The following is a 26128-nucleotide window of genomic DNA, read 5'->3' as shown; positions in this document are numbered from 1 at the left end:
CCATTTGTGGCATATACTAAGGGAACATATGTTCTGTCTTCAAGGAGATGACGAAAGATCTTAGTTACAAATATAACATATGCTTCAAGTTTTCATGAAATGTAACTCAACATATGACACTTACCAGCACAGCCAAATCTGCTTGCGCTGCTCCACCAATCATGTTAGGAACAAAACTTTTGTGACCTGGTGCATCCAGTATTGTGAAGTGCTTTCTTTCAGTCTCAAAATATGCCCGGCCAACTTCAACAGTCTTGCCCTTTTCTCGTTCTGAAAAGTATTGTAGTTATTTTATATAAGCCAAAGTATTTTCAAATTGTAAACAACACAGTAACACATTTCAAAAAATGATCATTTTCTGGTTAGTTACTAAAAACAACAAACAGCAATTAGTTTTTTGAGAAGTACCAAAAAATGTTCTGCCTGCAAACGACTACTGTCTACCACAGGACATAAAGTATTAACTAAATATACAATGCATCTGTCCACCTTTGCAGCTTCCACCGCACAGTGTACGATTGAGGTCTGTCTACGTATCACTATTTACCCTGCAAAAAGAATTTTCATTATTCTATTTGTGTAGAGCCACTCCCAATTATCCGGGATAATGAGGGACCAAGACTGGACAGGTAACTGGAAAACACAAAAATGCAAAAACATACTAGTTTTCATATCATCTGCTTTCGTTTCACCTTAGGGGAAATAATTATCCAATTTCTTCAGTTTTTGTTTTTCATTCGCTTTTGCTTGGCGATGGTTCTCATTTTCCAAAGAGTATAGTCAAACATTTTTGCCCCACATATTCCAATAACAGATTAACATAGTTCAAGGCCTCACCATGCTCAATAATGGATTCTTTGATTGCTTTGTCTTTGACAAACAGGTAATTGGCAACAGACATTTTACAAAGGTAGTGTCACTGCATTTACCTGAACTTAAAATGAAAAACAATGTTAAAATATTTCAGGGATGAGTGACAGAGAAACTGGTGCCTGCACAATCTATCAGCAGTGAAACATAATTCACATACGTAATAGTGTGTTCTCAAGATTTATGCTCTTGTGTGCATGTCTGCGACTTCTAGTGATATTCGAAATAGTAACTCTATCTTTTGCTGCTGAATGTACTGGTACTCTTGATGATTTTCAGAACTTATGGTTATTTCCTACAGTATACACAGAACCATCATTTTGTTCTCAACATGCAGATGGAAGTCTCTGGTTTGAACATCTCTGATGGCACTGTAAGTGTAGAACTACCATGCATGACAAATTAATGATGCTCCATTAATTATTTCAATTATATTACATGTGTTTAGTGCAGTAACAGCAGAGAGTTTAATGAAAATTTGATTTGAAATGAAATTTAAAAGAATAATAGAACTATAGCTCAAATAAAGTAACTGTGATTGACAGAGAGGAGAGATCTTTTTAAAATCAGAGTTGAATTTTTATTACGAATCAAGAGTTTGTCCCGCTTTGAAAAGTAGGAGATGGTAGTGGCAGAACAAAAACTGGAGGGTGAGTTGTCCTGGACCATGCCTGGATTGTTCAGTTGGTAGGAGAATTGCAGAACTGCCCACTAAAGACAAGATTCTTGGTTTGAGTTATGGTCAGGCATACAGTTTTAATCTGGCAAAAATTTTGGACCCTGTAATGTTTTATTTAGTGGAAATTGATTATTCTGATGCCTTGTTATGTAAAGTGGCCCTCACATGCACAATATTTACTGTGCAATAATACTGTGTCCATAAAATGTGCAAAAGTGCAACGCCAAGAACAGCACAATGTTAGTGCCCAAGATGCGTCAGTTAGAACTCTGCCATCATAGTGAACATATTGATGCATGATGATCTACAACTTTTTACCCACTGCGATTGCAGTCGCAAAAAAGTGGCACTCTTTCTAAGAGAACCTGCAGCAGAGTCGGATGACTATGGAAATTTTTTAATGATCTAGGAATCTTCCAACAAACGTGTCTCATTACATCTTATGTATAAGGAGCAGTGCAATGAAAAAGACGGAAAAGGGGGGGGGGGTAATTAAATTGTGTATTATCTCAACAGTAATCACCATAACTCATATATATTTATCTAAATGTGAGACAAGACCAGCCTTCATGGAAAATGTTAGCAGCTGCCTACAGGATCATGATAATATCCAGGTTTACATCTCATCTCCTAGCCACAAATGTCTTTCTTCACGGCTCCAAAAATGTGGAAATCGCATGGGGGCTGCTTGAGACTGTATGGAGGATGAAACTTTCTGGCAGATTAAAACTGTGTGCCAGACCGAGACTCGAACTCGGGACCTTTGCCTTTCGCGGGCAAGTGCTCTGCCAAGCATGACTCGTGATGACTTGTGAGTTGGGTAGCTCAAATGGTACAGCATTTGCCCGCCAAAGGTAAAGGTCCCAAGTTCCGGCACACAGTTTTAATCTGCCAGGAAGTTTCATATCAGCACACAGTCCTCTGCAGGGTGAAAATCTCATTCTGTATGGAGGATATCTAAGGACTTCCCTATGAAACTCCTACTGTACTTTCTCATTAGGCCAAAATTGGTTTGAGCACACTGAAGAAGTAGGGGGAATTTATGCTGATTACAAACTGTGTTGGACATAGTATGCCCTGGTCTTCCTCCTAGACATAAATATTAATCTTGCATGTAAAAGATGTGCAGCACATTGACCTGAAAGCTGGTGGTAATAGGTCATATCTATTTACACAGCTGAAGCCACTCATTGGTGTCTTCACTTACCACCGATTCAAATTACAACGCTAGAACACTTGAATAAATCTAGAGGAAAATCAGTCATTCTGGAGGGGGAGGGGGGGGGGGACTGTTCTTTCCATTGAACTCCTTGGCCAATATACAAGCACCTCCCTTGTTAACATTGAATGGTATCAGATATTACGTATCTTGTGCACAGAAACATGCAATTTTATAAGTAATAAATTGTAATGATAGACTCCTGAAGCCTGAAAGGAGGAACATTAGGTGAGTTTGGTAAGGAGACTGTCAGGCTTTGTGTGTGTAATTTATACATCAAACCTATGCAACTGAGTCACAATTTTATTATTATTATTATTACTGCAACTAGCAGTGCCCTTTGCGTGAAAGTCTCGCCCCCCCCCCTCTCACTCACACACACACACACACACACACACACACACACACACACACACACACACACACACCAATGAATATTGAAATTACTGTCAGAAATAATATTTCACTTCTGCACTGTATAGGGGGTTCTATAAGAGAATGAAACAACTGCATCGTGTGTTTTACTACACCACATAATTTACAAAATTTCGAGCAGTCCTACAACATGACTGGTGTTGTGCATGTGTGGTAAAATAATGATTGGTGTAAACAAAATATAGAATCCATGCTGTAGAATCGTTTTTATAAATGACAGTATTAAGTTTCAGTCTTTGAAAGCTACACGTGTTTGGAATGACTAGTTTCTCAATACTGAATGCAGCAATGGACACAACATAAATAACATCTATTACACCTTCATTTATGACTCACCTTCTTGGTTAGTATCAAGAGCCCACGAAAGATACCAAGTTTCTCTGCTTTTCTCCTTTGCTTCACGTTCATACTTCTCAAGTGTCCGTTTGTCAACCATACCTGTCAAATTCATAATTTGACCACCAATTGTTGATTTCCCTGCATCTGTGAAGCAGATAAATGTCAAGCATTATGAGTTTTTCATACTAATATTGGGTTTGGAGCTTCTATTCTACTGGAAAACACTGCAAGAAAATAAACAAATCAAAAATACATGGCTGACACAAAGTGAGGTACTTGCACAATTACTAGCTAGTGAACTGTCAAACATCTGAAATGGCCACGACGGGACATGTCAATCAAAGTAAGGAAGATGCTTTAAAAACTACAAGTGTAAATCATCAGCCAAATTCAGTAGTGCTTGAAATGTTTTTAGAACTCTCAATGCCTATAAACATATGAAAAGGTAAAACCTTTCAGGGAAATTCTGATGACCAACTTCTTTCAATGCCATCACTGCTTGTAAGACTCACATGCCTTCCATCAGAGGTCAGCACAAGATTAAAAGAAACAAGAGCTGAATAATCCAGGCAAACAACTGGGTGCAATTCAGTTTTTTTGTCAGTTGTGAAACATTGTAAAGCTTTGCACACTACGTGCTTTTAATAATAAAATTGCCGACGATATCTGTGAAGCACCTTTTTACTAATACAGTGATCTTCAAAGATGAATTTTGTAGTACCCATACAACTGACAATGCAAAAGGTGACTGTAGGTGTACAAGTTATATTATTAAAGGAACCCCAATAATTAAAGTAAGGTCTTTAAAAAAGGAAGAAAGAAAGAAAGGTAGGTTCATTCTGAATAGCTGATTTTTTTAGTTTAAAAAAGTCCCTATTTTTCTGCATAATCACCATTTTGGTCAGTTTTTCTGCGGATGCTGACGAATGTTTTGAATGTCCATATCATACCTGCTTATCACAAATGTCACTCAAGATGTGTTAGACCTTACCTTCTTTCATCTCGCCTATCACTGAAATTTAATTTAAGAAGGATGTGGTAATAACTGAGTGGGTGGGTATGGGATGATCCCATCTGAACCAATGCAAGAGAGTGACAGCTTCACAGGGAATGTAAATGTTACCATGGTGCATACTTCACACTTGCTCAAGCATCCCACTTCTCCGTTTATTGCACATCTGAGCTTAAGTGTCTAAGAACAATTGTCAGAGGTTATTGTGATACCTGAAGCTATGACGTTGATACACAGTATTTCCTTTGGATTCAATAACAGAGCTGGCGCAACTTACAAAGCAGACTGTGTTCAAATTTTTGTGATTTAGGCAAGAGGAACATTATCACTTCAGTAACTGCTGCTTAGTTTCAAGTGTATATGGAAACACTCTGGTTTCATCATCAATAACAAATAATTTAAAAAAAGTAAACAAATAAAAAATGTATCTTTCAACTGGCAGTAGTAATTTACTGGACCGCAAAAATGTTGCTGTTGCCAGCTTGCTACGAACACTTGCAAGATTCAATATTATAACTTTTACGTTAAAATCATCTGAGGGAATGGAGGAACCGAATTGCAGAAACCACTGTGAGTGATCATCTGTTCTTGACATGGATTTCACAACTATCAGTGCAAACAGAAATTCCATACACCACTTGTTTTTTCACACCCATACATTAGTCTACTCCATATACATTTATTAAATGGCAATAAACTGATAAGTAGGAACTCCATTTTTGTGGTTGTTACGCCAAAACTGATTACCCAGCAGATTAACCAATGACTTGTAAGGGAGTGGCACGAGAAATACACACAATCCTCATACACAAATTTAGTGTACCACACTGGCTAAGAAGTGCAGTTAACTGTGCAAATGTTTATTCCATATTCATCATTTTAAATGAGAGTTATTACTGGAAAAAATACAGAACAATGAAAATAGTAATAGTGAAATGCAGCCATAATTTTTTTTAGTATAGCATTTGCTATACAAATTTAAGAAGAAGAAGATTATCTAATACTACTTGCAACGTGCCTTTTTTGTGTGCACACAGTGATGGTTATGATAGCTTGATGCAGTGTGTATGTCATAGGTGACATAACAGGAAATGGTGGGTAAACTCAACACAACGTATTGGTATGTACACAGCAGAATCAGTTAGGTAAAATGATGTAAATGTACAATGACAATTGGGAGTGCCTGTAGCCAAGGAACTGTGATGTTCAGGTACGCCACTGGAGTGGAAAAAAATAGTAGATACAGTGATTTCAAACAGATTGTAATGAAATTAAGGGAAGTAAAAAGTTGCCTCATATACTGTACACAATTCGTTTAATAAGTCAGACGGTGATACCAGTTACTATCAGTTCTGTTGAGACAGCTATTCAATTTACTTAAAGAATGACAACAAATACACAACATGACTGCATATTTGTGAAATGTTGTGTAATGAAGCATATTTATGTAAGTTAATATTCAACAATTTGTAATAGGATTTTGAGTGCTACTAGGATATTACTGTTTTTGCTTTGACAAAGTCAGGTTGTATATCCAGTACGAAATAGGAAAGTGCAACATTTAAGTGGCAGAAAATCCACAAGTTTTCATATAGCTGGGAGCAGTATACGTATGTGCACACAAATCTATTTGAAATAGGCTACTGACAATGTGACACTTTACTGGTTACTGTTATCTATACGGAAACCAAAGTTTCCACTGCAACGTATTTATACACCAGTTCACCAGGCATCTTCGTTTCCTACTCACAATCTAACATCAGCCAGAATAACTTAAATTACATGACAAAAGAACATTTCATTCAAAATACAGAACTACCATCATCTCAATCACCTACACAAAAAGTTCTCATCACAGATTGACCACAGTGTATTTAATCATATCTTTTATCATACACCATCGATTAACAGTACCTCCAAAATTTTTGGTCCTCTGTCCTCAATGACAATCCAATAACTTATTTCAGACAGTAGTGAAAATGCAAAGATACTGCACCATACCATAATATATCTCTAAGAATTCATAGAAAACTTATTTTCCTGGTGCTGCCAGTGAGATATTTTACTTCACTAATGTATACATACTGTCAACAAAGTTTTGTTCAACACAACACAATTATTGGCATCTTTTCATTAAAAGAGAAAATAATTAAATAATTCTACAGTATGCTAAATGATGGAAGCTACCATAACAACAACAACAACAAAAACACAAAACAACTATCACTCATGAACATATGTTAACTGAGATTCAACGATCAGCCATTTCCCATCATAATAAAATACTATGAACTAGAATATCAAGTAATGTTGCAACTGAGAATACTACATAATTACAGTTATTTACATAAAACTACAAAAAAAGACTGCATAAGGAAGATCAAAGTACATATATTTTCAGGTTATATGGCACATTGGTGCAGGGAGGGGGATTCAAAATCTGGTTAAAGCAGCCAAATGCCCGGTTGCTTTGTCAACAAGGTCAGGCTTTAACCAGTTCAAACCAGTTTGAGAAACTGTGTCCAAGCCACAGTTCTCCTGCACAATTAACTTTAAACATGAAAACCTTTATTGGATCATGAGAAACAAATGGAAAATTAATAATTTGTAGCATTTATTTATCAAATAAGTGTTTGTTCCAGTTTTTGACTGTACAAAGTCATGTTAGGAATGCTATGGAGAATTTTCCCAAGTACTAAGAGGAAACTTGGAAAAAGAGTCACAAAGCTTATGTAAGCATTTGTTATTTACTTATAAGTGTGTTTTCAAGTTTCTAATGAAGCTAAGCCAATGGACAGTTTTCAACATCCCCTTCAATATGTAATTTTCATAAAAGGTGAATGCAAACAGAAATTAAATCAACTGATATTAAATGAAATAGTGAGCTGGTCTCTCAACTAAGTACATACCAACATGGCCAATAAACACAACATTAACATGTTCCTTCTTGCTCTTCGTCTCTTCAACTTTGTTGACTGGTCTTTTCTTGGGTTTGATTACAGCTTCCTCCAATTCATCTTCTTCCTCTTCTTCTCCATCTTGTTCATTATCAGGCGTTAACAGCGGCTCGCCATCACCATCTGCAGCTTCTTCCCAACTGTCAGCAGTAGGCGGAGGTGCTCCATCCCCAGGTGGCTCATCCACGTCCATGTCATGAGGTTCATTATCTGCAACCATTCCACCATTAAACAGAAGTGACTCTTTTTTTTGACAGCAACAGGCAGTTCCAAAATTTTAGAGTTAAGGTACAGCAACTGTGTGAGCTCTAACCAAACACCTACTTCCCTTGGACTTTCATGGAGAAGCAGCCTGACAAGATGTACAAATACAATGGGTGGGTAAATACTGACACCGATCGTAATTTAACTTCGCTGGGAGCAATCACATTACTAACCTACATGGACGTCTACACTTTTGAACGGATACACAAAACTTCACGTTATTGACTGCCACATAAAAAATAAAATAACCCTATGAAATTTTTTGAATAATATGATTACACTTCTACATTTAGGGCAAACTGTCAAAACACTCTTAGTGCAGTAGTATAATATAACCTACATGAACACTGTTTATAAGTTCCTGAAACACATTTCATTACTTCGCACAAACACCCTAACCCAAATACACAGCACATTCGTACCATTCGTTACGGGAACCTGCCCGTCCACGGAGTCTGGAGATTCTTTTTTCGAAATAGGTTCAGTTTGTTGAGGCAGGAATGAAGGCACAAATTCGGCTGCGTTCACATTCAACGTGGAAATTTTCGCCGACAGATCGGAGGACTGACTGGAATCACCGCCTCCCACATCAGCTTGTTGTTCCCAAGAGTCGGGTGCTCCATTATTTGCCATTTTTACAATATACTTAATATTGTCCAAAAGTAGATAACACGAAAAATAATTTCACAATATTACTCTCAAATATCCGCGTGTGTTCTCTTCTCGCAACCGGAAGGTAATGGCAGACTGCGGCAGAGTCATAACAATTTTCTACTGTTAAAATCGCAACAGCGCTACAGAAAGCACAGATTAGTGTTTTCCGTCGATTCAGAATACTGCACCGACAATTAAAAACTTACGTACGGCATATACCTCTGTATATTGGTTTTGTTAAGTAATTCAATTGTGATGTATTGTGTGTAGGCAGTGGTACATTTGAAAATGATACGAAGAAGTATCATGTATTAAAATAAATAGGTACTTGTGCAAATATTTGAGAGTACGTAAACAAATAGGAAGGAAGACAAAATAGAAGTCCGTGCGCTAAAAGCATGAAAGCTGTTTGTTAGAAAAAAAATTGGGAACTGAACAATTACTGCGTGAACAACATAAGATTAATTTGGAAAAATCTCCTAGTATTTAATATGACCGGATTCGTCTGTTGGTGGAACTTGTAATTGTGAGTCAAGTCACGGATATACGCGACGTTTAATTTAAATATTTTAACTTGGGTACTGTAACAACACCGCCGATTGTAGGTTATAGTATGAAGCTCGTACAAGGAATTCTGAAGTTGAAACACTTTTCCTACAGTGTCAGTAGGCATTATTCAAACAGAAATGTGCTGAAATTGCACGAGAGAGGGATGTATAAGGATATATTCCCAGATACTGCAAGGTTGGGTTATTAATGCAGTTAAATTAAAATAGGATGTATAATTTTACATAAACATTAATCGTCATTTATTTTATTTTTACACACTTTTTAAAGCGCGGAGATTGTTGACATGCTGAACGCTAAGCCACAGTGTGTATTAATCGTCATTTATTTTATTTTCACGCTCTTTTTAAAGTGCGGAGATTGTTGACTTGCTGAACGCTAAGCCACAGTGTGTGTATGCTGGATTTGATCCAACGGCCGATAGTCTGCATATTGGCAACCTGCTTGTAATTATTAATCTGTTACACTGGCAAAGAAGCGGACATAGAGTCATAGTGCTGGTAAGTTTTCATCTTACTAGGTTTTATATTCATTATGAAACTGACAGTCATGAGATTTTTTTTTTTTTTCCTACCCATGTTTGTTGTGGTCTTCAGTCCTGAGACTGGTTTGATGCAGCTCTCCATGCTACTCTATCCTGTGCAAGCTTTTTCATCTCCCAGTACCTACTGCAACCTACATCCTTCTGAATCTGATTAGTGTATTCATCTCTTGGTCTCCCTCTACGATTATTACCCTCCATGCTGCCCTCCAATACTAAATTGGTGATCCCTCGATGTCTCAGAACATGTCCTACCAACCGATCCCTTCTTCTAGTCAAGTTGTGCCACAAGCTCCTCTTCTCCCCAATTCTATTCAATACCTCCTCATTAGTTATGTGATCAACCCATCTAATCTTCAGCATTCTTCTGTAGCACCACATTTCGAAAGCTTCTGTTCTCTTCTTGTCTAAGCTATTTATCGTCCACTTTTCACTTCCATACATGGCTACACTCCACACAAATACTTTCAGAAACGACTTTCTGACACTTAAATCTATACTCGATGTTGACAAATTTCTCTTCTTCAGAAAAGCTTTCCTTGCCATTGCCAGTCTACATTTTATATCCTCTCTACTTCGACGATCAGTTATTTTGCTCCTCAAATAGCAAACCTCATCCACTACATTAAGTGTCTCATTTCCTAATCTAATTCCCTCAGCATCGCCAGACTTAATTCGACTACATTCCATTATCCTCGTTTCGCTTTTGTTGATGTACATTTTATATCCTCCTTTCAAGACACTGTCCATTCCCTTCAACTGCTCTTCCAAGTCATTTGCTGTCTCTGACAGAATTACAGTGTCATCTGCTATCCTCAAAGTTTTTATTTCTTCTCCATGGATTTCAATACTTACTCCGAATTTTTCTTTTGTTTCCTTTACTGCTTGCTCAATATACAGATTGAATGACATTGGGGAGAGGCTACAACCCTGTCTCACTCCCTTCCCAACCACTGCTTCCCTTTCATGCCCCTCGACTCTTTGTAACTGCCATCTGGTTTCTGTACAAATTGTAAATATCCTTTCGCTCCCTGTATTTTACCCCTGCCACCTTCATAATTTGAAAGAGAGTATTCCAGTCAATACTGTCAAAAGCTTTCTCCAAGTCTAAAAATGCTAGAAATGTAGGTTTGCCTTTTCTTAATCTAGCTTCTAAGATAAGTCGTAAGGGTCAGTATTGCCTCACATGTTCCAACATTTCTACGGAATCCAAACTGATCTTACCTGAGATCGGCTTCTACCAGTTTTTCCATTCGTCTGTAAAGAATTCGTGTTAGTATTTTGCAGCTGTGACTTATTAAACTAATAGTTCGGTAATTTTCACATCTGTCAACAATTGCTTTCTTTGGGACTGGAATTATTATATTCTTCTTGAAGTCTGAGGGTATTTCGCCTTAATGGAATGTTGTCTACTCCCAGGGCCTTGTTTTGACTCAGGCCTTTCAGTGCTCTGTCAAAATCTCCATGCAGTATTGTATCTCCCATTTCATCTTCATCTACATCCTCATCCATTACCATAATATTGTCCTCAAGTATATCACCCTTGTATAGACCCTCTATATACTCCTTCCACCTTTCTGCTTTCCCTTCTTTGCTTAGAACTGGGTTTCCATCTGAGCTCTCGATATTCATGCAAGTGGGTCTCTTTTCTCCAAAGGTCTCTTTAATTTTCCTGTAGGCAGTATCTATCTTATCCCTAGTGAGATATGCCTCTACATCTCTACATTTGTCCTCTAGCCATCCCTGCTTATCCATTTTGCACTTCCTGTTGATCTCATTTTTGAGACGTTTGTATTCCTTTTTGCCTGCTTCATTTACTGCATTTTTATATTCTCTCCTTTCATCAGTTAAATTCAATATATCATCTGTTACCCAAGTATTTCTACTAGCCCTCGTCGTTTTACCTAGTTGATCCTCTGCTGCCTTCACTACTTCATCCCTCAGAGCTACCCATTCTTCTTCTACTGTATTTCTTTCCCCAATTCTTGTCAATTGTTCCCTTACGCTCTCCCTGAAACTCTGTACAACCTCTGGTTTAGTCAGTTATCCAGGTCCCATCTCCTCAAATTCCCAGCTTTTTGCAGTTTCTTCAGTTTTAATCAACAGGTCATAACCAATATATTGTGGTCAGAGTCCACATCTGCCCCTGGAAATGTCTTACAATTTATAACCTGGTTCCTAAATCTCTGTCTTACCATTATATAATCTATCTGATACCTTCGAGTATCTCCAGACCTCTTCCATGTATACAACCTTCATTTATGATTCTTGAACCAAGTGTTAGCTATGATTAAGTTATGCTCTGTGCAAAATTCTGCCAGACGGCGTCCTCTTTCATTTCTTAGCCCCAATCCATATTCACCTACTTTGTTTCCTTCTCTCCCTTTTCCTACTCTCGAATTTGTCACCCATGACTATTAAATTTTCATCTCCCTTCACTACCTGAATAATTTCTTTTATCTTATCATACATTTCATCAATTTCTTCATCATCTGCAGAGCTAGTTGGCATATAAACTTGTACTACTGTAGTAGGCATGGGCTTCGTGTCTATGTTGGCCACAATATTGCGTTCACTATGCTGTTTGTAGTAGCTTACCCTCACTCCTGTTTTTTATTCATTATTAAACCTACTTCTGCATTACCCCTATTTGATTTTGTATTTATAACCCTGTATTCAACTGACCAAAAGTCTTGTTCCTCCTGCCACCGAACTTCACTAATTCCCACTATATCTAAATTTAACCTATCCATTTCCCTTTTTAAATTTTCTAACCTACCTGCCCAATTAAGGGATCTGACATTCCACGCTTTGATCTGTAGAACGCCAGTTTTCTTTCTCCTGATAACAACATCCTTTTGAGTAGTCCCCGCCCGGAGATCCGAATGGGGGACTATTTTACCTCAGGAATATTTTACCCATGAGGACGCCATCATCATGTAACCATACAGTAAAGCTGCATGCCCTCGAAAAAAATTACGGCTTTAGTTTCCCCTTGCTTTCAGCCGTTCGCAGTACCAGCACAGCAAGGCCGTTTTGGTTAGCGTTACAAGGCCAGATCAGTCAGTCGTCCAGACTGTTGCCCCTGCAACTACTGAAAAGGCTGCTTCCCCTCTTCAGGACCCACACATTTGTCTGGCCTCCCAACAGATACCCCTCCATTGTGGTTGCACCTACAATACGGCCATCTGTACCATACAGTAAAGCTGCATGCCCTCGAAAAAAATTACGGCTTTAGTTTCCCCTTGCTTTCAGCCGTTCGCAGTACCAGCACGCAAGCCTCCCCACCAATGGCAAGGTCCATGGCTCATGGTTACCCATAAAGAAAGTTATTATTTTTATTCACTGTTTGTGACCATGACAATTAAACACCTCTTGCATGCTGTAGTTTTAGTACATGCACAGAAATCTCTGTTGTCATTCAAAACTCTGTTTGCTTCCAGGCATTGTCTCCTCCTTTGTTCTTCCCCTCCCCTTTTTGTCACTGTTGTGATCATTTAGTAGTGCACATCGGTTCTGTGACAAAAATACCACCTTAGGTCAAACCTTTTTGTTAAAAGAAATGGCTTAGTGTTTGGTGGCAATTACAGCTAGGTTTTATGTTAATGAAAGTGAAGCTGTCGTCAGTCTTAAGGTTGGCGTGAACACCACAGTGCTTTGCCAGGTGTGGTGGTGTTATGCTGCTTCCATCTCCTAAGTATGAGCTGACTTACCCAATTAATTATAGGGGGGATCTACAGTTTAAGTTGGCTCTGAATCAGGGTGTAACATGGAATTTTTCACATTAAGAAACATTGCAAAAGGTGCAAGAAATGAAAAGTGACAGATAAATGTCCTAGTGCTGAATGAGGTTTGAACCTGTGACCTTTGGATCTGCAGTCAGGCACTTTACCTGTAAGCGAACAGAAATGTAATAAAATGAATATTGTTGAAGTAGGCATTTCAAAGAAAAAGAAGGGATGACATTTTGAATTTGATGTTAAGTTTAAATACAATTATCACTCATAATAACAACCCTACACTGACACAAAAAGTAGCTAAATATGTAGCCTCAATTATCTCCTTGGTGAAATAAAGATTCTGATCAATGATTACAACAGTTTTGAAACAGACTGAAACTACTTTTGCTTGGCAACACATGGTCCACAGAGGACTTTCTGCTTGAATAATGTGTTTCTGAGGAGGGGACAATATTTAGTGAATAAACATTCTGAGAATAGTGTAAATATAATTCACTTGCTTACAACATACAGTTACATATCCATTCAGTGCAGAGGCTGTGTACAATCAAAGCAAATTCAAATAAAGTCAAATCTATGCTGAGAAATGAAAACTGAATCAAGTCAAAACAGATATATGGAAAGCCATGCGATCAACATTCTTTGAATCTGAAAACAAGATCGTACCAATGAAGAATGAAACTATGTCTTTTACTACAAGTTTCTTTAAACAAATTGTATGTAAATCAAGGAACATGGTACATTAGGGACTTACCAAATGAGGCAGTGCAGCTGTTGAGGCACTGACCTCAAATTCGGGAGGTAGCATCTTGCTAATGTGAATGTACTTGTATTGTGTGGTATGTACACTACTATTAGTAGTATATATCAGCGACTTAAGGAATATAGTTTGGAGCCCAGATGAGGCAAAGCAAAAAGGCTCTGTCGGGCCAATCAAGACCAACGTGGTATTTAGGTGTGTGGTGTCAGCAAGTTAGTCTCCTGGCCATTTTTGGCTTATATTTTATTTATGTGAGTCCACAGTCCTATAGCATTTCAGAAATGACAAATTCCACTTAGACTATTACCGGATTTATTTGCTTCACAATTAAGATTTCAGTATATATGATAATTTCAAGTGATAACTCACCAAGAAATGTGTCAATATGTATGTTATTTACTGTTGTGAAGAGGACATCATCCTTGTGTCATATGACATTTAACTCTTGGTGACTTATCATTAGAAAATGGCATGCATGCTGGGATCACAATTGGGAAGTAAATAAATATATCAGCTCTATGAGGCTATTTGCAGGCAATACTATTGTGTAAAGGGAGGTGACGTCACTAGACACTCATTACTTAAAGTAGAGACACTTGCAGATGGGCAGTGTCAGATGCAGAGATTAGCAGCTGACTCTAAGCATATGCACAGTCCAGTCACATTAATGTGACTACACGTAAAATATTCTGTTTTCTTGTGCATCAATTCAGGATAAAATCTCAAGGTTTCGACTATAGCCTCCATCATCATTGTCAGGAGCAACTGACTGTCTTCATTACTGCTGAGGTGGCCTTATGTAGCCCGTGGATGGCTTCTGATTGCTCGGCGATTACATACTGTTGTAGCAGACGGTGTTTGCTGAACCTAGTCCCTTTAGGAGATCCAAAATATGAATTTTCCAATTAAGATTGTCATCTATAAGTACACCCAAAAACTTAGTATGCTCTACCCTGTCTACTGACTTTTGTTGATGTGTTATATTTATTAAAGGAACTGTACTTTTTGCAGCAGAAAATTGGATGTACTGTGTTTTTTCAAAGTTTGGAGCAAGCCCATTTGCAGAAAACCAATTAATGACTTTTCCAAAGACTTTATTAGTATCATTTTCAGTTGGACTTTCTTTTACTGGGTTAATAATGATGCTTGCATCACCAGCAGACAGTGTCAGTTCAGCTTTCTGTTTCAGAAAGGAAGGGAGGTCGTTCACATATATCAAGAACAGAAGGGGGCCCATGAGTGAACCCTGTGGAACACCTAATGTAATTTCACCCCAGTTAGATGAAGTGTCACATTTATTTAAATCACTTGACCCATATAAGGAAACTTTTTGCTTCCTGTTCTGTAGGTATGACTTGAACCACTCCTGTACTATTCCATTTATACCATAGAATTGTAATTTCTGTAACATAATGTCGTGTTTCACACAATCAAATGCTTTGAACAAGTCACAGAAAATTCCTACTAGTGACATTTTACTATTTAAAGACTCTACTATTTGGGCAGTGAAATTGTATATTGCTGTCTCAGTGGAACAGCATTTTTGAAATCCGAACTGTGATTTACTAAGTATCCCATTACTGTTGAGATGGCTAACCACTCTTGAGTACATTACTTTCTCAAAGATTTTTGCGAATGCTGTAAGCAAGGATACTGGCCAATAATTATTGCCATCTGTGGTGTCCCCCTTTTTGTAGAGAGGCCTGACAATGGCATATTTTAACCTGTCGGGGAAAATATCTTGAGTTAGTGATGCATTACATACGTGACTCAGAACATCAGCTGTAATTGCTCCACCTTGTTTTAATATCTTATTAGAGATGTCATCTACTCCAACAGAACATTTATTTCAGAGATTTAATAATTTTACTTATTTCACAACAGGTTTTTAGTTGAAACTTAATCTGACTAATTTTTTTTCAAATCAGACTCTTCCATGTACTGCCTAGCTTTTTATTTTGAATTGTTCTCACCAATTTTTTCTCCCACACTTAAGAAATGATTGTTAAATACATTAGCTACTTCTGTACTGTTGGTTAGGATGGTCTTGTTTTCTTTAACAGTAATACTACCTACTCCAGTGGTTACTTTTCCTGTCTCCCTTCTAACAACATTCCATATTGATTTGATTTTAATGCCGGAGTTGTTAATTTCTTCTCTAACATACATATTTCTTGATTTCCTTACAACTATTCTAAGTATGTTACAATAATTTTTATAATGTAAAACTACTTCTGGATCTTTACTAGTTCTTGCTGTCACATACAGTTTTCTTTTTCTTTCTGAAGACACTTTAATACCTGTAGTAATCCAAAGTTTCTTTGAAAAGTGTGCGGTGTTACACTTAGTAATTTTCTTTGGGAAACAATGTTCAAAGAGGTATATAAATTTATCAAGAAATATTTTACACTTATCATTAGCATTTGGCTCATTGTAAACATCTCCCTAATTAACATTTCTTAAGCTTTCTCTGAAGTGCTGTATAGATAACAGGTTTAGCGACCTCACACTTTTAATTAATGGTTTCTGAACTGTACACCATGTTAGGTTTTGTAAGTTATCCAGTTGTGCATCATGACCTGAAAATCCATTTACCACAGCGAAAGCATGTGTTTGTTTTACATCCTCTTTTTGTACAAATACATTATCTGTTAGCGTGCTACTGTCCTGAGCTATACGTGTAGGGAAATTGATCACTGATTCTAATTTATATGTTGTTAATAACACTTCTAGTTCACTTTTCCTATCAGAATTACTTAGAAAGTTTACATTGAAATCACCACAGATTAATAACTTCTTCTTTTTGTCTGACAGACAGCATAATAGAGGGTCAAACTATTTTATGAACATCTCCCAGTCTCCTTTTGGGGACTTGTACACTGTTGCTAATATCAATACTACATTATCTAACTGAAGTTCACATGCACAAACCTAAAAGTGCTGATCAACACAAAATTTGCTTACTTCTACAGTTTTGCATTTATACCCTTGTTTTATGAAAATGGCAACTCCTCCTTTATCCATCCTAGATCTACAAGTGTAAGATGCTAAATTATACCCACTTATACTGACACTATCCATGCCCACAGTTACGTGGTGTACAGACAGACAGATTGTATGAATCTCATTTTTGACATCATCTAAACTCACTGATAGCTCATCTACTTTATATTTTATTCCCCCGATATTTTGATGGAGTATGTTGATACGGTCATTAGCTTTACCCCAATTAACTGTGCATGAAGTTTCTTTTCTTCTATTTTCCTTGGTTGCTGTCTGTCTGGAATTTGGCTTTAACCTAAAAAACCTGTCTGCCTGGACCCTTTAACCACGGGGATCAACCCTTATGTGACTGTGGACCCCCTTACAGTTTCTGCTTATAGAGAAGCTAACTTACTTTTCCCCATCGTATTCAGGTGCAAGCCATGTGTAGTGTATCCCCAACTACCAATAGCATTTACTGGAACAACACGTATGTGATATTTTGCTGGTGTCTGGATCATCCTGTTCAGCTCAGTGTTAACATGCCTTACAACAGTGTTTACCCAGGGCTGATCATGGCGCTGAAAGACCTCCACAAACCCCAAATTTGTGTACTCAGTTTCTGCTCCTATTTTATGCAGGTCACTCCTAATACTGTATCTCGGATTCATAGCCAGGCTGTTTTGTGCTCCCCCAGCTGTAATTACCTGATCTTCCTTCTCAAAGTCCCTGCGTAGCTGACCTAAGTTTTCTGTCACCTTGCTAAGGCTAGCACTTGGTTTCACAAAACTTGTGACCTGGTACCCTGCACCTAATTTCTCCTGAAGCTGCTGGCCCACACCCCTCTTATGATGCTGCCTATAAGCAGAATTCTTCTTTTCCTATTCTGGTTTGATACCAACCAGTCTTTTTTCTTTAAGCTAATATTCTTCTTCAACCTCCTTTCAACTACATCTGGATGTAGGATAATGTTACCTTGAGACCTATTGTCAGTGCAATTGGTTCTCCTACCTACAAGCTGGCCAAATACCTAACAAAATTGATGACTCCTATATTCGGCCGGTGTGAACATCACATCAGGAACTCCCAGACTTTCATTGAGAAAATCAAACAGGTTAGAGTTGGTCCAAATGACATTTTAGTCAGCCTGGATGTGGTATCGCTGTTCAAAAAAGTTCCTGTGGAGGACACTTTCAAACTGATGGCGGAACTTTTTCCTCCTGAAACTATAAAGTTGTTACGGCATGTGATGGTGACCACCTACTTCTTGTATGGTAATAAATTTTATAAAATGATGGACGATATGACAATGGGCTCTTCGTTGTGTCCATCATTGGCTAACTTTTTTATGGAGAATTTTGAGGAATGTGCATTAAATTCAGCTCCCCTCCATCCACCCTTATTTTATCGTTATGTTGATGATACATTTGTGGTTTGGCCACATTGTGCAGAAGCTCTCGAGCAATTCATGGAACACATGAATAGCATACGTCTGAAAATCTGGTTCACTGTTGAGATGGAGAAGGAAGGAAGGTTGCCATTTTTAGTCGTTTTAGTACGACGACAGGCGGACAGGCATCACAGCTGCTCTGTGTACCACAAGCCGATGCATACCGATTTATACCTTAATGCACAGACTCTCCACCATCCTGTTCAAGAGCCAATTTGAACACGTTGGTATATAGAGCAAAAACTGTTTCTGATGAGGACCACTTGAAGTACGCAGTTAACCATCTGAAGAACGTGTTCTGAAAGAATGGCTATGGTGCATGTGATGTAAAAGCAACATTCTGCAAGAAAAGGAAATGTGAAAATGCTGCACGCTCACAGGATGAAACACCGATTTTGGTTCTCCCTTTTTACGGCACTATATCCACCAAAATAGGAAGAGTTCTGGGTAGACCGGGTATAAGACCGATTTTTTGTCCACCTAAGAAAATTAAGGAGATGATGCCTCTTGTTAAGGACAGTCTTGGCCTCGGGGTCCCTGGAATTTATAATATCCCCTGTGAGTATGGAAGCAATTTCATAGGTCAGACCATTCGTACAGTTTCCGACCACTGTGCAGAACACCAACAGCATATTAAAAATAGAGAACTGGAGAAATCGGCAACTGTGGAGCACAACCTCACGAAAAAACATAAAATACTGTTTGATGAAACAAACATGCCTCCACATATTGGGATTCTGTTATTAAGGAGGCTGTTGAAATAAGAATGAGTGAGACGAACTTTAACCCTGATAGCGGATGCTATCTGAGCAGTGCATGGAAACGAGCGCTCAATGCAGAGAAGCAACAGAGACATTCCTTGTAGGCTTTACGTTCTCACGGAAGCAGTGGCACCACCAGTGCAGACACTGACACCGTCTGCTACAGCAGTATGTAATCGCCGACCAATCAGAAGCCGTCCACAGGCTATGTAAGGCCACCACAGCAGCAGTGAAGACAGTCAGTTGCTCATGATGGTGGTGGTGGTGGTGGTGGTGGTGGTGGTGGTGATGGCTATCATCGAAAGCTTGAGATTTTATCTCAGACCGACGTGGCAAGAAAACCGAGAGTGTTTTATATATCAGTGGCATTGTGAAAGACTTCATTCTCATGGAATAACCACTCACAGACATCAGGTGGTAGCACTAGCAGTGGAGGGTATATAAAGAATGTCGGAGGAATGCAGAAAATAGTGCAGTCATTGTAATGTAGAAACAAAGTTTTTTTTTTCCTGATGTCGAAAAGGGTATGATCATTGGCTTTTGGGCCAAGATGAAAGCGTTTCCAAAGCTGCTAAGTCTGTAAACTACTCACGTGCTGAGTGCTTAAAGTATACCGTGCATGGCAAGATAGTGCTATCAAAAACCATTACTGAGGAATCTGTGGTGCACCACAGGCCATAGATGACAGGTGAATGACAGCTGTGGAGATGTACACAGGCCAATAGATGTGCAACTGTTAAACAACTTGACATCCCAAGTGAACCAAGGGGCTACCAACAGCATCTCCTTAGTGACCATTCAGCGAACATTGCTGCTTATGCATCTCCGCAGCAGGTGCCTGGTTCATGCACCTGGTTCATGCATGCTGATAGCTGTTCATCGGCGGCAAAGGTTGGAATTTGTATGCCATTACAGGTGGTCTTGTCAGATGAATCATGTTTTGTGCTCCATCAGGCAGATGACCATTTGTGTGTACGGAACGAAATGTCCAAAAGCCAACATGCCGCAACAATTGGCAGAGCTTTATGATCTGGAGAATGTTTTTGTGTCGTTGTCTGGGTGATCTCATCATTCTGGAAGGCACAGTGAATGAACGCAAGTGTACATCTATCCTTGCGGACAATGTCCATCCCTACATGCAGTTTGTTTTTCCTCGAAACAATAGCATCTACCAACTGGACATTCTGTGGACACACAATGTGTTTGCTATATTCCCCCGGCCACCAGCCTCCTTGGATTTAAACCCATTCAATAATCTGTGGGACCACCTTGATTGAGCTGTTCATGGCATGTATCCTCAACCAAGAAACCTAGCACAGCTGACCACGGCATGGGAACAGGCATGGCTCTACATCCGTGTATGTACCTTCCAGGACCTTACTGACTCTCTCACTGCACATTTTGCACTGGTGCATGCTGCAAAGGGAGTTATTCAGGGTTTTGACAGATGAGCACATGTACAGGGTTATTACAAATGATTGAAGCGATTTCACAGCTCTACAATAACTTTATTATTTGAGATATTTTCACAATGCTTTGCACACACATACATAAACTCAAAAAGTTTTTTTAGGCATTCACAAATGTTCGATATGTGCCTTTAGTGATTCGGCAGACATCAAGCCGATAATCAAGTTCCTCCCACACTCGGCGCAGCATGTCCCCATCAATGAGTTCGAAAGCATCGATGATGCGAGCTCGCAGTTTTGCCACGTTTCTTGGTAGAGGAGGTTTAAATACTGAATCTTTCACATAACCCCACAGAAAGAAATCGCATGGGGTTAAGTCGGGAGAGCGTGGAGGCCATGACATGAATTGCTAATCATGATCTCCACCACGACCGATCCATCGGTTTTCCAATCTCCTGTTTAAGAAATGCCGAACATCATGATGGAAGTGCGGTGGAGCACCATCCTGTTGAAAGATGAAGTCGGCGCTGTCGGTCTCCAGTTGTGGCATGAGCCAATTTTCCAGCATGTCCAGATACACGTGTCCTGTAACGTTTTTTTCGCAGAAGAAAAAGGGGCCGTAAACTTTAAACCATGAGATTGCACAAAACACGTTAACTTTTGGTGAATTGCGAATTTGCTGCACGAATGCGTGAGGATTCTCTACCGCCCAGATTCGCACATTGTGTCTGTTCACTTCACCATTAAGAAAAAACGTTGCTTCATCACTGAAAACAAGTTTCGCACTGAACGCATCCTCTTCCATGAGCTGTTGCAACCGCGCCGAAAATTCAAAGTGTTTGACTTTGTCATCGGGTGTCAGGGCTTGTAGCAATTGTAAATGGTAAGGCTTCTGCTTTAGCCTTTTCTGTAAGATTTTCCAAACCATCGGCTGTGGTACGTTTATCTCCCTGCTTGCTTTATTCGTCGACTTCCGCGGGCTACGCGTGAAACTTGCCCGCACGCGTTCAACCGTTTCTTCGCTCACTGCAGGCCGACCCGTTGATTTCCCATTACAGAGGCATCCAGAAGCTTTAAACTGCGCATACCATCGCCGAATGGAGTTAGCAGTTGGTGGATCTTTGTTGAACTTCGTCCTGAAGTGTCGTTGCACTGTTATGACTGACTGATGTGAGTGCATTTCAAGCACGACATACGCTTTCTCGGCTCCTGTCGCCATTTTGTCTCACTGCGCTCTCGAGCGCTCTGACGGCAGAAACCTGAAGTGCGGCTTCAGCCGAACAAAACTTTGAGTTTTTCTACGTATCTGTAGTGTGTCGTGACCATGTGTCAATGAATGGAGCTACAGTGAATTTATGAAATCGCTTCAATCATTTGTAATAGCCCTGTATGTTACTGGATGAGTGTATAAGTCTGATTTGATGTATGCAAACAGACAAAAAGAGCCCACATTGTTTGACTGTGCAGTATGTGATTACCTATATCATTCAAGTATTAATGTGTATGTGTGTGGAGTGATTTACCAGTAAGGTGGAACAACCTCTTCAATTTAGCTGTTGGAGGAGGCAGGTGCCAGACAGATTTAGTGTAAGAATCCAAAGGAAGCATAGTTCATGCATGAAAAAGAATCACTCACAATATCCTCATTTGACAAATTCAGGAGTGTTTGTTGACAATTTGAGATCTTTACCAAGTTGTATTAATGGAAGAGATTGAAAAAGAGCATGATTTGTCATGGACATTTGTTTAGCCATTATACAAGAGTGACAGAAATGCTCACCAAATTGCTGTGGGGCACACAAGAAAGACATTGTGCATCATGGAAAGCATTACCCACAAAATTCTGAAAGCCCACATGCCAAAATAACTCAAGAAACATATTACTTACGTCTAGAAATGTTAACATGTAATGATCACAATTCAAAAATTTGAGAAATTGAGGCATGTTGACAACTGTACCATCTGCAGATGGAATAGGAATGGTGGGAAATGATATCTGTATACAGTTGGTACTCGCTGCCACAAGCAGTATAGTGGTGTGTAGAGTACAGATATAGATGTTGTGGTGGTTGACATTCAGATTAGCTACTCAGAGAAAACAAATCTGTATTTCTGTATTGTTCCATACTGTGTGTGTGGGGGAGGTGCATGCCATTTCTCCTTCAAGTAATATAGTTTTAGATGTTACTGGTGTTTCGGGCTAATATTAATTGTTGGCAAACTTAATAAGGAACTAAATGTAGTGTGAGGCTGCTGTCAGTATGTCCAACTATTTTAAGATACACTAGATATCTGTACCAAGCAAACAAGAACATTTACAGTTAATAAGTATTTTGCCTAAGTACACACTTATAATGTATCAACTGAGTGATGAAAGATTGAAGAATGTGAAAATGATAATAAAAATGTAATAACTTCAAGTTGAACAAATATATTTCAAGGAAGACGCAATACATGAAAGTCACAGATCAAGTAAACAGAGTGAGACGTGTGTACACTTTGACAGTCAAATCATAACTGAGTCCAAGTCTAGCAGCGCTGGCTGGCTGGTCGCTTAGGTGGCGCTGCTGCTGCATGGCTGGCAGACAGCGCCGCAAGTAGAGGATGCGCGTAACTGCGTGGCGGCACTTTGAAAGATCGGCGAGTCACAACACTTTTTCCCCCTTTGAATTTTTTGCACAGGTCTTGATGGAGGTGGCCTGTAGATTGCTAATATCCATAGGTGTTGTTTGACTGGCCGTAAAGTCTCGAGGAGGAGGCTTCCCATACGGACAGAAGTGCCCCAATGATAACGGGTCGAGATGACAGGAGATGTGGGGGTCGAATCTGCTGGGGCCCCGTGCACCAATCTGCCCATTGCAGCAAGTCCGGTTGTTATAACAGGAGACCTGGGCGATATGTCCGCATCCGTAGGAGAAGGAGGCGAGTAGAGTTGCTCCGACAGACGATGGTCATCGGGTTCCTGCATGGGCACGTCTCCTGGTGACATCAGCTCTTGTGCTGGCACTGATATGATGGTGAGAAGACTGCGTTGTGATTAATGAGAGATTCCAGTATCCCGAGCGTCAGGTAGAGCCGAAGGTGGTGTAGTGGCATCCGGAACAGGTGTTGCCGGCACATGAGACCGAAGCTGGTCCGAATGATGCACTGCAACACCTGTGTCCGTCTGGATTTTATACAGGCGTCGGCCACGGTGTCGTAAGATGTGGCCAGGACTCCACTTTGGCCGCCTGCCATATCCCCATACCCATACAAGGTCGTCGGCGGTGAACTGACCAAGCAAAGGCACCCACGGCCGTGAGGTGGAAGGCTGCAGAAGATGAAGTAGCGTGCGGGGCTGTCGGCCATGTAAGAACTCAGCCAGGCTGTGGTCGTCGCCCATGGGGGTGAAACGGTAAGAAGCTAGAAATTGGAGAAGCGCATCATCAGCAGCAGAAGAAGTCAGGAGTTTCCTCATCTGAGCCTTAAATGTGCGGACCAGTCGTTGAGCCTCACCATTTGACTGTGATGGAACGGATGGGCCGTGACGTGCATGACGCCGTGACGCGCACAAAAATCTGCAAAATCGGAAGAGGCAAATTGCGGACCATTATCAGTAACAAGAGTAGAGGGAAGCCCTTCCAAAGAGAAAATGCAAGCTAGAGCATTGGTGGTTGCCGTGGTGGTAGGCGACGTGCAACGGACAATGGAAGGAAAGTTGGAGTAGGCGTCAATAACGAGAAGCCAATAAGTACCTAAAAAAGGTCCCGCGAAGTCAGCATGAATATGCTCCCAGGGCTTCTCAGGCGAAGGCCACGGTGACAAAGATGACTTCGGGGCAGCGGCCTGTGACGCACAAGGGCCGCAGGCAGCGACCACGTGTGCGATTTCAGAGTCGATACCAGGCCAGTACACACGACAGCGCGCAAGAGATTTTGTGCGAGAGACACCCCACTGCCCTTGGTGAAGGAGGTGCAAGACCGAAGCACGCAAAGACACAGGTACCACAACATGCGGCGAAGCATTTTCGGTGGAAAGGAGGATAACACCATCCCTAGCCATGAGGCGGTAACAAAAAGTGTAGTAGTTCCGCAATGGATCAGAAGTCTTAGTGGACGGACGATCTGGCCAATCCTTCTGAATACAGCGTAAAACCCGGGAGAGGGTAGGGTCAGAACCGGCAGCAGCCGCCATCCGGTCCCCGTTGATGGGGAACCTGTCCACAACCCGCTGCTCGGCAACATCCAGGTGGAAACACAAAAGTTCGTCCCTATCGAATGCCAGATCAGGACCCATGGGAAGGCGAGACAGTGCATCAGCATTCGCATGTTGAGCCGACGGCCGGAAATGAATCTCATAATTGAAACGAGACAAGTAGAGAGCCCAACACTGGAGGCGGTGTGCAGCCTTGTCGGGAAGTGACGTTGATGGATGAAACAAGGAAACAAGTGGTTTGTGATCCATAACAAGATGAAATTTGGATCCATAGAGAAAAACACCAAACTTATGAAGAGCATAAATAATGGCCAAAGCTTCTTTTTCAATTTGAGAATACTTTTGTTGGGCATCCGTGAGCGTTTTGGAGGCATAAGCAATGGGTTATTCAGAACCGTCAGAAAAACGGTGCACAAGGACTGCACCGACCCTGTATTGAGAGGCGTCCGTGGCAAGAACAAGATGTTGGCCAGGTCGATAAGTAGCCAGGCACGGGGCCTGTTTCAGCATAGTCTTCCATTTCTGGAAAGCCGCATTGCATGACACGGACCAGTGAAAAGGCACGTTTTTATGCAACAGGCGATGCAACGGCTGAGCCACCAAAGCAGCAGACAGTGAAAACTTGTGATAGTATGCTATTTGCCCCAAGAAGGCCTGCACTTCCTTAACAGATGTAGGGCGAGGAAGGGCATCAATCGCAGCGACAGTTTGCTGATGCGGACGAATACCATCCCGAGAGAGTTGAAACCTCAAGTATGTGATAGGTGCCTGAAAAAATTTTGATTTCTGAAGATTACACTTAAGACCGGCAGTCTGTAAGACATGAAAAAGTGTGCGGAGATTTTGAAGATGTTCAGCAGTGATGGAGCTAGTGACAACAATGCCGTCCTGGTATTTTATACACCCAGGGACAGTGAGCAATAATTGTTCCAAGAATCGCTGAAAGAGAGCAGGGGCGCTATTTGGCTTAGCAACGACGACGATAGGAGAGGACCACTCACTGGAATTGACAGGAAGCAAGACCCCTGAAGCAGTGAGACGATCCAGCTCCCATTTGACCTGATCACAAAGGGCCACAGGAATGGGCTGAGCCCGAAAAAACTTAGGCCGAGCAGTGGGTTTGAGCGTGATATGAGCTTCAAAGTCGTTTGCACGGCCTAACCCAGGAGAAAAAAGGGACGAAAATGTCTTCGACAAGGAATCCAATTGAGCATAAGGAATAGCATCAGAGACGAGATTGACAGAGTCATCTATGGAGAACCCAAAAACGCGAAAGTCATCAAAACGAAAAAGAT

At 40.3% G+C, this 26128-nt stretch overlaps 2 protein-coding genes across 2 annotated transcripts in view; one reads left to right on the top strand and one right to left on the bottom strand.

Moving 5' to 3' along the window:
• LOC124776219 (eukaryotic peptide chain release factor GTP-binding subunit ERF3A) overlaps window positions 1-8527 on the bottom strand; it is a 71062-nt gene extending 62535 nt beyond the window's left edge. The window contains exons 1-4 of the mRNA XM_047251074.1: window positions 8198-8527; window positions 7464-7721; window positions 3540-3686; window positions 125-270 (exon numbers count right to left, since the gene is read on the bottom strand). Of these exons, the coding sequence (XP_047107030.1) occupies window positions 125-270; window positions 3540-3686; window positions 7464-7721; window positions 8198-8408 (762 nt within the window). The 5' untranslated portion in view covers window positions 8409-8527. The remainder of the gene's footprint in view (window positions 1-124; window positions 271-3539; window positions 3687-7463; window positions 7722-8197) is intronic.
• A 123-nt stretch (window positions 8528-8650) lies between these two features.
• LOC124776220 (tyrosine--tRNA ligase, mitochondrial) overlaps window positions 8651-26128 on the top strand; it is a 115313-nt gene continuing 97835 nt past the window's right edge. The window contains exons 1-2 of the mRNA XM_047251075.1: window positions 8651-9173; window positions 9349-9496. Coding sequence (XP_047107031.1) covers window positions 9043-9173; window positions 9349-9496 — 279 coding nt within the window. The 5' untranslated portion in view covers window positions 8651-9042. The remainder of the gene's footprint in view (window positions 9174-9348; window positions 9497-26128) is intronic.

This window comes from Schistocerca piceifrons, chromosome 2 (assembly GCF_021461385.2).
Source record: "Schistocerca piceifrons isolate TAMUIC-IGC-003096 chromosome 2, iqSchPice1.1, whole genome shotgun sequence".
Lineage (NCBI taxonomy): Eukaryota > Metazoa > Arthropoda > Insecta > Orthoptera > Acrididae > Schistocerca > Schistocerca piceifrons.
This window is presented reverse-complemented; position numbering and strand designations above follow the sequence as displayed.